The following is a 12,394-nucleotide window of genomic DNA, read 5'->3' as shown; positions in this document are numbered from 1 at the left end:
CGCATAGGAATTACTTCATAAAGTTCTCCATAACTGCCCAAGCAATCCATGACAGGGCTGTGGGCTTCTCCAGGATTGCTGGCTTCCCAAAGGTTGATTATACCCACATCGCCTTAAGAGCACTGTTGAAGGATTCCGAGATGTACAGGAATGTGCAGCTCGTGTGTGATGACATGCATCGCATCATGTCAGTAGATGCAAGATACCCTGGCAGCACCCTTGATGTGTTCATCCTACGCGACAGTGTTATATCTGCCATGATTCAGCAGCAGCCAGAAGGGCAGAGCTGGCTACTGAGAGACAAAGGGTAAGGCCTCGTCACCTTGTTGGCGCATGACGCCCCCACGCGTAACCTGGACACAAGCTGACCAGGAATACAACATGTCACACATTGCGACGCGCAGCATCATAGAGAGGACCATTGGCATATTGAAACAGCGTTTCCGATGCCTGGACCATTCCAGAGACTACTTGCTGTACTCCCCTGAGATTGTTGGTCAGTTCACTGCTGCATAACTTAGCCATCATGAGGCAGCAGCAGCTGGTAGTGGAAGACCCACCAGTGGTGAGAGTGGCTGATGATAATGATGTGGAAGATGCAGGTGATGAGGAGGAGGAGGACGACGAGGATGAGGAAGCCATGCAAATGCCTGAGGCCGGAGCATGACGGCGGAGGAGGGCGGGCCGTCGTGCTCCTTTAACAATTGCTCGAGCCTTGCGCCAGCAGCTCATCCGTGAACGCTTTATTGATGCCTGAGGGCTCACCGACAACTGTTCCACATGGACATGTTTACTGTTTGGAGCTGTTCCGTAATGTGTTGTGTTAATGGAACATGATTTCAGTTTTAATGTAAAATATATTTTATTCAAAAGTTTACAATGTACTTAACTTTAATAAAATTATTCTTGTATCAAACTTTACTTTAATATCACTCTTTTAAGATCATTTAAAAACTTGTAAATTTGCATAACTTACAAAAAACTTTGAATTTGAGAAGTTACAACAGTAACAATAATAATAACAACAGCAGCAAAGAAAGGCTGCACCCATCTCTTCTCCCCCTTATTCTAAGACTGCCCGCTGCACTTGGTCTTGGACTCCACCTCCCCTGCCCGCAGGCGGTGGCGCAGTGTTTCTGAGCTTGATACCAAGCTTCTTCTTTCTAACATCTCGGCTACTGCGCACCTCTTGAGGATGGGGGGGGCCGTCGGCGTCAGGCGGCAAGTTGGAGGGCCCAGGCGGCAAGTTGGAGGGCCCAGGCGGCAAGTTGGAGGGCCCAGGCGGCAAGTTGGAGGGCCCAGGCGGCAAGTTGGAGGGCCCAGGCGGCAAGTTGGAGGGCCCAGGCGGCAAGTTGGAGGGCCCAGGCGGCAAGTTGGAGGGCCCGGCTTAGGGCTCTTCAGAGATTGGAGTGGGAGTGACAGTTTATTCTGTCAATGGACGTGGGGTCTGGGCATGTTCCCTTATTGCAGCAGCTAACTCCAACATGCCGTCCCTCATGTGCCCTGATAGTATCTCAACGACCTGCAACATTCCCTCCCTCATGGTCAGTGACATGGTTTGCACTACCTCTGACATTCCCTCCCTCATGGCCACTATTTCCTCACTGACGGTCCCGGATATCGTTCCCATTTCTTGTCATTGGAGTTACTTCTCCTGACAGTCCCGCTACCTCATCACTCACCCCACTGATGGTGCCCAGGAGTGATCGGGTAAGATCAATGCTCTCCGCACTCAATGACATCATCTGAACCATATCTGTAGATCCTACACCTCAGGAGAGCTCTCCTTCCCATCCTCCCCACGGTGTGGCTCGCATCCCAACACTGAGACCCACAGCCTGGAACGGTGGGGCCTTGGTATGCCTCGCTGCACCACACCACTGGGACCCGCAACCTCAGAAGGTGTGAACCCATGGAATGTCCCACCAACACTCAAACTACTAGATACGGAAGGGGCTGTCACCCCATGCGCGGCACCTCCTCCAAAGTCAGTACAACAGTGGGAGCTTCATCCAGCTCCATCCCCTCCCCCCCAAGGATGGATTGGAAGATGTTTTCTTCAGGCTCGTCCTGGTCTGAATCTTCTGCATCGTCAGGTTTGGCCTCAAGTTTTGCAAAATATAACAGAACAGCCAAATGGTTAGCAGAAGAGGAGGGGGCAGGGTGGGTGGCATGAGTAGACTCACATATCGCAGGCCAGGCAGCAGGCTGATTTGAAGGGCCACGATCAATTTGCAGGACTTAGCCATCCCTTGAATGTGGGCCCAGCTTGTGCAGTACTAGTTGCTTTTTTCCAGGCAGGATGTCAGTTGGTGCAGATTTGCCGGGCCTCCTCCTGTTTGAGGTCTTTCCCTTTTATTATGTGCCTTTCTCTGCAAAGATGAAAATGCAACTTTTTAGAGAGGGTGTCTTTCTGCTGGGTGAGACATATACAGCTTGTCATATTTACAATTGCAATTGCAGTTCCATTGAATAAATGAAAATATTACACTGCCAATTGACCAAGGTCCTGCCATTTCTTTTTACACTGGCCTCCAGATCTCGTGGTGGTCACCATTGCACAGTAATCTTCTGCAACTTGGTTCCAGCGTTTCTTCATTTCTTTGGGTAGAACTTTTATGTGACCTTTGCTGATGCCCAGCTCCTGCCATCTGGTCTCAATCACAGTAACCAGTGCCTCCACTTCTTCCTGTAAGAAATTCTTGGTCCTTGCACCGCATTGCATCTTGTATAGCTGTAGCTGTGATTTTTCCAATGCTCTCACACAACACGCAACGTTCCCACGCACACAACTGGCTCTTTAAAATTAGCCGATTATCAAATCCGAGCTGTACTGAGCAGGCGCGTCCATTGGAACAACGTCAAAAACGTAACTTTTTTTCCCGTGCATGCGCAGAAGGTGCGGCATCATTTTTTGGTTCAGACAGCAGGCTCCACCCCCCGAGGCGACTGGACACGCTGCGCGGCGCCAAATTCAAATTATACATCGGGGAAACTTTGGCAAATTATTTCTGCCGCATTTCTAGCCTAGAAAAACGGGCATAACTCTGGCAATACACCAGAAAACTGGCTTGGGGAAAATTGAGCCCAGAGAGAGACACATTTGAAGATCGTGCCTGTTGTTTCAGTGTTGACATGTAAAGTGAGTTAAGCTCACGTCATAGTTTGCATAATTGATTATTTCTGATATGAGGAGCAATAGCTAGGTGAGAATGTAAGTTATGAGGAGGATGCAAAGAGACTTCAAGGGGATACAGACAGGCTAAGTGAGTGGGCAAGTACATGGCAAATGGAATATAATGTGGAAAGATGTGAAGTTATCCACTTTGGCAGGAAAAAAAGAAAAACAGTATTTTTTAAATGGTGAGAGATTGGGAAATGTTGGTGTTCAGAGAGACCTGGGTGTCCTTGTACACGAATCACTGAAACAATGCAGGTACAGCAAGCAATTAAGAAAGCAAATGGTATGTTGGCCTTTATTAGAAGAGGATTTGAGTAGAAGAGTAAAGACGTCTTACTGTAATTATATAGGACCCTGGTGAGACCACACCTGGAGTATTGTGTACAGTTTTGGTCTCCTTACCTAAGGAAGGATATACTTGTCATAGAGTGAGTGCAGCGAAGGTTCACCAGACTGATTCCTGGGATGGGGGGATTGAGTAGACTAGACCTATATTCTCTCGAGTTTAGAAGAATGAGAGATGATCTCATTGAAACATACAACATTTTTAAAGGGCATGTCAGGGTAGATGCAGGGAGGATGTTTCCTCTGGCTGGGGAGTCTAGAACCAGGGGTCACAGTCTCAGAATAAGGTTCGGCCATTTATTAACTATGAGGAGAAACTTCTTCACTCAGAGCGTGGTGAATCTTTGGGATTCCCTACCTCAGAGGGCTGTGGAAGCTTTGAGTATATTCAAGACAGAGATCGATAGATTTTTGGATATTAAGGGAATCGAGGGATATGGGGATAGTGCAGGAAAGTGAAGTTGAGGTAGAAGATCAGCCATGATCTCATTGAATGGCGGAGAGCAGGCTCGAGGGGCCGAATGGTCTACTCCTCCTAATTCTTATGTAAACAGGAAATCCATAAATCTTGCTGTTAAAGTGCTATTCTGTTCATTCATATATTTCACTTCAAATAAACCAGTTCGTTGCTTTACAATTAGCTTATGAATAAAGTGCTCATCTGTCCACCCACCACCTGAGAAATGTATATGGCAACATCTATAAGATCACATTATCCAGTACGCATAATGAGGGCTCTAATTGTTACAGGCCCCGGGTCATTGGATCATTTAGCTAGATTTTGGGTAGTAAAGGTACTATTCAGATTATAGGGAATGTGGGGTTCGTTACAGGAGTGACCGATGACACTGAACTTAAGAGAAGATTTCGTCAGACCTCAAATTTATATCAGACATTTAAAAAAAAAAATCAATTCAAACCAACCTATTTAACTACATTAAGCCTAGTGACAATTTGTTTGGATATCTTTGTTCCTCCATCTCTAGGTCCGATTACTCTGACTCCATTTTGAAAATGCACCCATCTGATGTGTTGGACATGCCCGTTGACCCCAATGAACCCACCTACTGTCTGTGTCACCAGGTTTCTTACGGAGAAATGATTGGCTGCGATAACCCAGATGTAAGTGTCTGCGATTTGGATTGGCTGAATTGTGAGGGTATATTTCTGGTGTTTTAATTTTATTTTCTGTTGCCAATATTGTTTTAAATACCATTCCTATTAATGATTAGAGCTGGGTAAAAGGAGTGGCTAATACTTTGTTCACTATCCGTAGAGGTTTAAATGCAGAGTAACTAACTTGCTGAAACAACGTTTTTGGAGCATGCCATTAGACTAGGAGAAACCCAGGAGAAACCGCCTTCAGCAACTACAAGGGTCACATTTGCATGACTTGTTCAAGCTTTCTTTGGTTACAAAGTAACTCATATTTGTATATTCTGAGAACCCTAGATGTTTGAAAAATCACCACTTGGTTTGAAAATTCTATCATCTGCTGTTGGAGACTCTTTCTTACAAGGTTTGGGTGGAGGCAGTGGCTGGAACCTGACCAGTTTGTAAATCAGTGGTGTTACAGCCCAGTTTTCCCTGCACAAACCCCTCATTCCCCTTTTCCTGCCTCCATTTTTAAGGGTTTTTTCCCGATTTAGTTTTCCTTCTGCCTGACGCATCTTATCTCCAATCAAGTGGGTGAAGAAGGGATCCAGTTCCAGAGCCTTGTGCATGTGCTGTTCTCTGCAGCAGCCGTAACCATGTACTGCAAGGTGATTTCCAGTCCCTCCTGCTAACCAGCTGCTTCTGGTTACTATCAATGTACTTTAAGTACCAGCAGTGATACATTCGCAACTAAATCCAGGATCTTAGCACTTGTAACCACACTGCAACTCAAAACTTTTACCTGTGGGTTCTGCTGTATGAGCAGGTTCAGACATGGTCTTGAAATAGTTCTTCTGGTTTGTGTAGAAATATGCCAATTCTTCTGATGTTTGTGTCAGTGAGATTAACCTTCTGTTTTCTGCTTTATTACCGATAGTGCCCAATCGAGTGGTTTCACTTTGCTTGCGTGGATCTCGCAACCAAACCGAAAGGGAAATGGTAAGTACTGCTGGCCAGCACAAGTATTGCACAATTTCACTTGGAAAATGCAAGGTATCTGACAGAAGAGTAAAATGATCAGTATAACATTGATTTTCTGGCCACAAGGAAGAACGATCATGGAGGCAGAAGATGCTTGGTTTGTAGCTGGTATTGGAAGTGGTGTTAGCTATGATTGTGGAGAAGTCCGGGCTCCAAACATCTACGGGTTAATTTACACTAAAGCAATAGCAAAGTGTAACTGTTCTCATTGATTCAGCTGATGTAAATACACCTTTAGCGCCCTTTTGACAGGGCAGGCTTTGTGACAATAACTCAATTTAGGGATGGGGAAGGAAGATGTTAAGGAATTGAAGGAGTAACATTGTGAGGCACTTGGTGGAGACTGCCTGCTTACTTCTCCGTTCTTGTTTATGTACAGGTTCTGTCCACGATGTACCCAGGAAAGGAAAAAGAAGTGAAGCTACTCCCTGCTCACTTGCCTCCACATTTCGCTTTTTGTTCTTGTATCTTCACGTTGCAATTTAATTGAACCTTCCCTAATCTGTGACTGGGTGGGGAGGGTGGGCTTTGTTTTATTTCACTCCTACAACTGGTTTAATGAGGTTTTTGACATTTCATTTCCCGGTAAATGAACCTCTGTTGGACCTTGAAGACGTCTGCAGCTGACTAAGCTGGAATGTATCGTTCTGTCCACAATAGTTCCTGAGTCAAGAGGTTGGAGATCCATTCCAAGGTCAACTTGGCGAGGCCTGGGCGTGCCATTAATAAATGGAAATGATATGTGAAAATATACGTGGGTTTTTGGTGAAGTTCGAGAGCAGGGAGCCATGTGGAAATTCTCAAACCTTTTTTGAAGTCACCGTATTGAAACTACAGCAATAAACGTGGGCTTTAGCAACTTGATTACTCCAAATTCCTGCTTCCTTAGGCCCTAAAGGTACAGTAAAGCTGGGATGCACACAGCTCTCTGCTGCCAAAGGGAAAACATGTTGTAATTCACTGGATACTAAAGATAGCATTTACCATTTCAACCACTGCTGTCTCTGGTCCCAGGAAGGCACCAGATTTGTGTATCAGTTGCAGTTATGTAGAACGCATGTGGAGTGTAGAAAGTGACCACACGGCGGCATCTGTTGACTGGGATTTGGTGTTAACCGAGACCAAAGCTGCTTTAAGAAAGGAAATGACAGCCTCTCTAAAGTTGGTATTAACCGGGATTTGGTGATCTTAAGTGGGGTGCACTGTTTTGTGATATGCAAAATAATATATATGATTGTAATAGTAAGAAAACCTTTATACTTTGACAAAAAATATGTTTTGAGGAAAATGGGATGTCCATTTTATCGTGCAATATTGTGATTTATAGAAGCATTGTGATACTTTCATAACGGACTATCCATTGAAAGGATTATATGGCAGAGCTGCAGACTCTGGAAATTATCTCACTGAAGTTGAGCTTGTAACCCATCAGGCTCACACCTCAAGAATGGAATATTTTAAACCACTGCTGTTGGTGTGTACTCTTTCTACCATGTGTCTTTTTTAATATATGTACATTTGAATATTTTGAAGAATGCTTCAGCCTGTTCAGTATTGAAGGAAGATTTAAAACCAAAATAAAACGTATACCAGTTTTTCTTCTTGAAGAATAATATGAAGTCAGTCTTGCCATGGTGAATAAACAAGGACTCCATGTGGCTGGCATATTTGACCAAACCTCAATGTTTAAACAGCATGTATCTCTGGAGTTCCGAGATTCTGAATTGGCAGGAACACATGTTTGTAGATGTTACAGGATTACTCATTATAGATCCAAGTTCACGCTTCACGTACCCCTGTAGTCAAATGATAAATTTCCAGGGCAATTGGACATGGCCTGCCACTTCTCGTGGTTATTGTTTCTGGTCAGCCGAGTGCTTTACACATGTGGAAACCTGTCAAGCTTGTCTAAACATCTCAGAACTGAGTTCCTGCGAAACCTGTGCAATTCCCTTTTGCCTCACATGGAGTGCAAATTCTTCTCCTATAGGAGCGCACTCTACTTGCATAGGTCCAGTGAGCTTTGGTACAGGTTGGCAGACCCAAGGCTCTGGTACTCCTAGCTGTGTGCAGGGGTACGGCTTGAATGTAACCAGCAATAACCATGCAGCTTATCATTTAGAAGCATTGCTAAGCTCCCCACTGCTTATCTGGCTGGGACCACTCTACTCGTGAAGCCATTGGTTTAATAAAGCGAAGTGGGCTGAATCTCAGTTGCCAGTGACTGGTCTATCCTTCAGATCCCGTCTGGTCAGTCACTAACAGTGCCCGGGAGTACTGCAGACCATGCCTGGTTCAGGCGTCGGATTATCGAGACTGCCACAGAGGGTGGACTTGGTTCTGATCTTCTGTCATCAGGCAGGTAATCTTGGAGCTACCTTGACTCCAAAGAGACATGGGTGGAACTCGGAGCACTACAAAGGGTGTTCAACACAGAAAGAATTTCTCTGAACCGGAGGTGAATGAGAAGTGTATGCTACTGGCTGCTGGTCCTGCTTACCTGGCCAGTAGTACGATACAAGATCAGAAATACAGTGTGCCAGCACCGAACTGTTTCATACAGAACCTGCAAGTTATTTGTATACATTGGAATGTTTTTATAGTGAATCTGTTTGGCTCAGGTCTGTCAGCTGTTGGTGACTGGCCCTGGGGGCCCCCTGATAATCGGTGTCGTGTAGCACCCACTTGCTGATAACTCCACTCCTCAATTTGTTTACAATGTGCCACACTGTTGTCTTCAGTTTTGGTCACCGTACCACAAAAGATGATTTGAGATGTTACCAAGAAGAGAAAGACATCTTGATCCCAAGTATGAAGAACCCTAGCCACAATGAGAACGATCAGCAAAGAATAATACTTTACAATCTAGAAAGAAAGTGGTTAATAATGGACTCATTGAAACATTTAAAGACTATATGATCTACATAAGGTACCGATTATTTAATCTATGAAAATATGCCAAAGAAGTAGGATTGGAGCCCATAAATGGGAATGAGAAGTGAACAGAACAGGGATCGAGAAGAACTACTCAAACAATGATCAATGTTTGGAATAATCTATAAGCAGGGTAATGGAAAGAAAATATTGGGGTTGTTTAAAATACAATTAGGTTCCATTATGGAGCGTTAATGGACTCGAGGAATGGGTGAAATAGCTATTTCTCATTCCTGAATTTTTAATGTTTTTACGAGTGCTGTTTAACTGATAAGATCATCAATGCTGTGATTCTCATTTCAGATTTTGTTAATCACTGCTGTAAATATTCTTGAACTGATCGACTATGTTTGAAAACTTATCACCGATTAAATCTACACAACATCCTACTTCACCGTTATCCATAGTAGAAAAAATGTCCACTGGCCAGCTAAGGAGCGGCAAAGCATTGATTCCTGTGGAGCTAAGGTGCTTTCCACAGTGAACCAATCCGACCTATAGTCTAGGCAAAGCTTGGGATTAGGTTCCCTAGCTAGTGTCTGTGGTAGACATTAGTACTGCATGCTAGGAGTGGCGTAAAGGAAAATACAGTAGCTAGCTTCAACATGGACATTAATTATCAAAAATAGTTCTAAAAGACTGAGATACTGAAACATAGTCAGCCAACATCAACCCATCTTTTGCATAGAGTGACCACAACCTTAAGAAGTTTGGATGGGGAATGGTTTTGCTATATGACTCATTGGCCATTATTATTTTAGCCATGTATTTTCTTAGTCCTCTTGGGTCTAATGTGTGTGATTTACCCACTCATACAGCTCTGTTGCTATGGCTGAAGGTGTAGCTAAAAGGACAATTTTAAAAATGAGACGAATCCATATCTAGCTCCTCTTGTGCTGATTTGTATCCAGTCCTGGTCTAATCCAATTGAATCAAGCAAGTGAGAATCTGAAGGGCACAGTATTAGGAAGGCCCAATGTCTTAAAGAGAAATATATGTTTTTTCCTTTTATCTTTTTCCCTGTTTGGAAAGCAACTGAGCTCCCACTTGAGTAAATGCTGTTCTCCTAATCCCTACTTTCTCCTCCCCCCACTCCCTAGCCAGATTTTTGAATGATAAGGGAGTCAAGAGTTATGGGGAGTGGGGCGAAGATCCGATCAGCTATGACCTTATTGAATGGCGGAGCAGGCTCAAGGGGCCAAATGGCCCACTCCTGCTCTTATTTCTTATGTTTCCTGCAGCACAGTTAAGTTTGAGAACTTGTGTGGGATAACCTGCATCGTATTCGTGGCATGTTGCAGCTTCACGGTGACGATGACATTTTTCTGAACTTGATTTCTTTTGTTTCCACGTTCCCGCCCATTAATCAAAAGTCACTGTTATAGAGTGCAGCAGCGAATTTAATAGTGTAAGCAGCCTACCAGTCAGGAAACTGACCACATTATAGATCTGTATATATATATATATATGGATCAGCGCATCTGCTGTTGGTTTGAGGCTGCAAGTTCTTGTAAAAATAAATAAAAACTGTACAATGAGCATACATCACCGTGCTTATTGTCCGCCTGTTTCCGCTCCATAGTAATTTGGTTTCCACATTACACAACACCTGAGTGGCATTTTCTAAAAGAGGGAGCAGCACAGTAAACCCTCTCCCGAGACACGACCAATTTTACAGGCAAGTCTAAAAGCACTTTAATACATAGTATAGGTGCAGCGCCTAAAATCCAGAGTCCTTGGGACCCAGGCCGTTCCGGATTCCGGGCTTTTCCGTACTTTCGATTTGCTTTCTGATGTCACGAATCCGGAAATACCCAAGCCCAGGTTCGGGTATTTCCGGATTTCGGAACATCAGAAAAGGGAGGCGGGGGAGGGGCGCTGCACTGGTATGAGGAGCTCGGTTTAGTTCTTGTTCTTCATGATGCTGCTTCTTTACTATATTTCTGTACAGCCGCATCCAAATCTTGGAGGTGGAGCTGACAGCCATTCAGTTACTACGACAACAGCTTGAGGAAAGCATTCAAACCAATCGAGATCTGCAGAAGAAATTGGAACAACTCCATAATGCGGTACAATCTACCATTTGTATCCTACCTTTTTGCCTCACCGCCGCTGTCCTTACCTCAGGGCCTCCTCGCCAGCCCGCCCGACTACCTACTCGATGGGGCCCTGCCCGAAGGCAACAGCTCCTTGGCAGGGCCCTGCTCAGTAGGTCATCGGGCAGGCCGGGGCCCCACTAAGTAGATTGTTGGGCAGGCCAGGGCCCCGTCGAGTAGGTCATCGAGCAGGCCAGGGTCCCGCCGAGGAGCTGTTCATGTCGGGCGGCCCCGCTGAGTAAGTCGTTGGCCGAGGAGGCCCCAAGGTTGGCACGGTCAACGGGTCCGGATTCCGGAACATTTTACGGATTCCAGACAGCCCTACCACCGATTGTTCCGCATTCTGGAACTCCGGATTCTCAACGCTGCACCTGTATTTTATCGATGAGCTGTTTATAATCTGAGTTATAGCAAGAGACCGTGTGTAGTCGTTTCTGATCTGGCTAGGAGAGATAGTCTTTGTGTGGTGGGCTTTTAATCATTTAGTGTACATTCTCAAGAAGGAAATGCTCTGTCACAGTGAACACTGGACAGGAAGGAGACAGCGAGCAGGTGGTGGATGCTGCCTGTTTAGTCTTTGTTGGTGGTCATTTTTTTCTGTCGGGCTCAGCTTGTTTGAAAAGGATAACTGCAGTAATGAAGGAGTAGTTGTTTTTTGGTTTCTGGGGCAGGAAAAAACAGTTTATCTTGGACAATCTGATTCCTAACAATGCTGATCACTTTCACCTTCTGTTATAAAGTTGCTCAGAATGCCTTTTAGTTTGGACATTATGGATGTTCCCTTTGTAAATGAGAAAATTGTGAACTTTTTTTAAAAAGAAAATGATAGTATTGTGTATTTGTATTTTTAGATGATGTAATAATGGTTATATTGCCAAATAAAATATTTTTGGGAACTGTATTGTCTACTGAATAAATATAATTGCAGTAGAATCTCTTATAAATAGTATGGTTAGACCCTCTGTTAAGGAGGTCTGCTGGGTGTAGTATGTTCATTTAATATGGGACTAGCAAGTCCTTGTGCCTACACAAGCTGCAGAAGTTATGCTGAGGCTTTGCAATGGCCTGGTCAAATTTAGTTTTAGACATTGCACAGTAAACAGCAGAGAAGGTCAATAAGACTGATCCTAAGTGTAAAGGCAATGAGCATGGTAAAATATTAATGATGAGGTTCACATACTGCCAAGCAGGGTATAAGGGTATAATGCCATATTGAAGTGAATAAAATGTTGTAGAATAAACCCAGTTTATTACTGTACTTCAGCTTATGCCAGAAAGTAGACGAGTAAAAAGCAAATGTAAATAGATTTGCAGGAGAACTTGTTCACCGAAAGTGTGCCAAATCTTTGGAATAATTTTCAAAGTGGAAAGTACAATTGAAATGTTACAGTGTAGGAGTTATAGAGAAACAGGAGTAGCCATTCAGCCTCTTGAGCCTCTTCTGCCATTCAGTTAGATTGTGGCTCAACTCCAATCGGAGCTAGATTTTCCTCTGGGCAGTTTCGCTGTGGGAGGTGGGGCGGGGCTCATTGAACATACAGGGCAGGATCCCAATGTTATCCCTGCCGCCCAGAGGGAGCCCATCACTCCCAGCAAAGAGAATCCAGAAATGCTGCAGTGTGCCATTCGAAGCAGTGCCCAAAAGGGGAGGAGCCATGATTAAAGGAGGCACACCGCCCTGAAGACCCGCGGATAGGCCCAC

The 12,394-nt window shown here is 44.5% G+C and overlaps 1 protein-coding gene across 1 annotated transcript in view; it reads left to right on the top strand.

Annotated features, from left to right (window-relative positions):
• ing5a (inhibitor of growth family, member 5a) overlaps positions 1-11,545 on the top strand; it is a 47,732-nt gene extending 36,187 nt beyond the window's left edge. The window contains exons 6-8 of the mRNA XM_070883230.1: positions 4,513-4,648; positions 5,559-5,620; positions 6,042-11,545. Coding sequence (XP_070739331.1) covers positions 4,513-4,648; positions 5,559-5,620; positions 6,042-6,081 — 238 coding nt within the window. The 3' untranslated portion in view covers positions 6,082-11,545. The remainder of the gene's footprint in view (positions 1-4,512; positions 4,649-5,558; positions 5,621-6,041) is intronic.
• Positions 11,546-12,394: the final 849 nt, after the last annotated feature.

The sequence above is a fragment of the Pristiophorus japonicus genome, chromosome 6, assembly GCF_044704955.1.
Source record: "Pristiophorus japonicus isolate sPriJap1 chromosome 6, sPriJap1.hap1, whole genome shotgun sequence".
Lineage (NCBI taxonomy): Eukaryota > Metazoa > Chordata > Chondrichthyes > Pristiophoridae > Pristiophorus > Pristiophorus japonicus.
The sequence above is the reverse complement of the archived record's forward strand: the minus strand, read 5'-3'. Positions and strand labels throughout refer to the sequence as shown.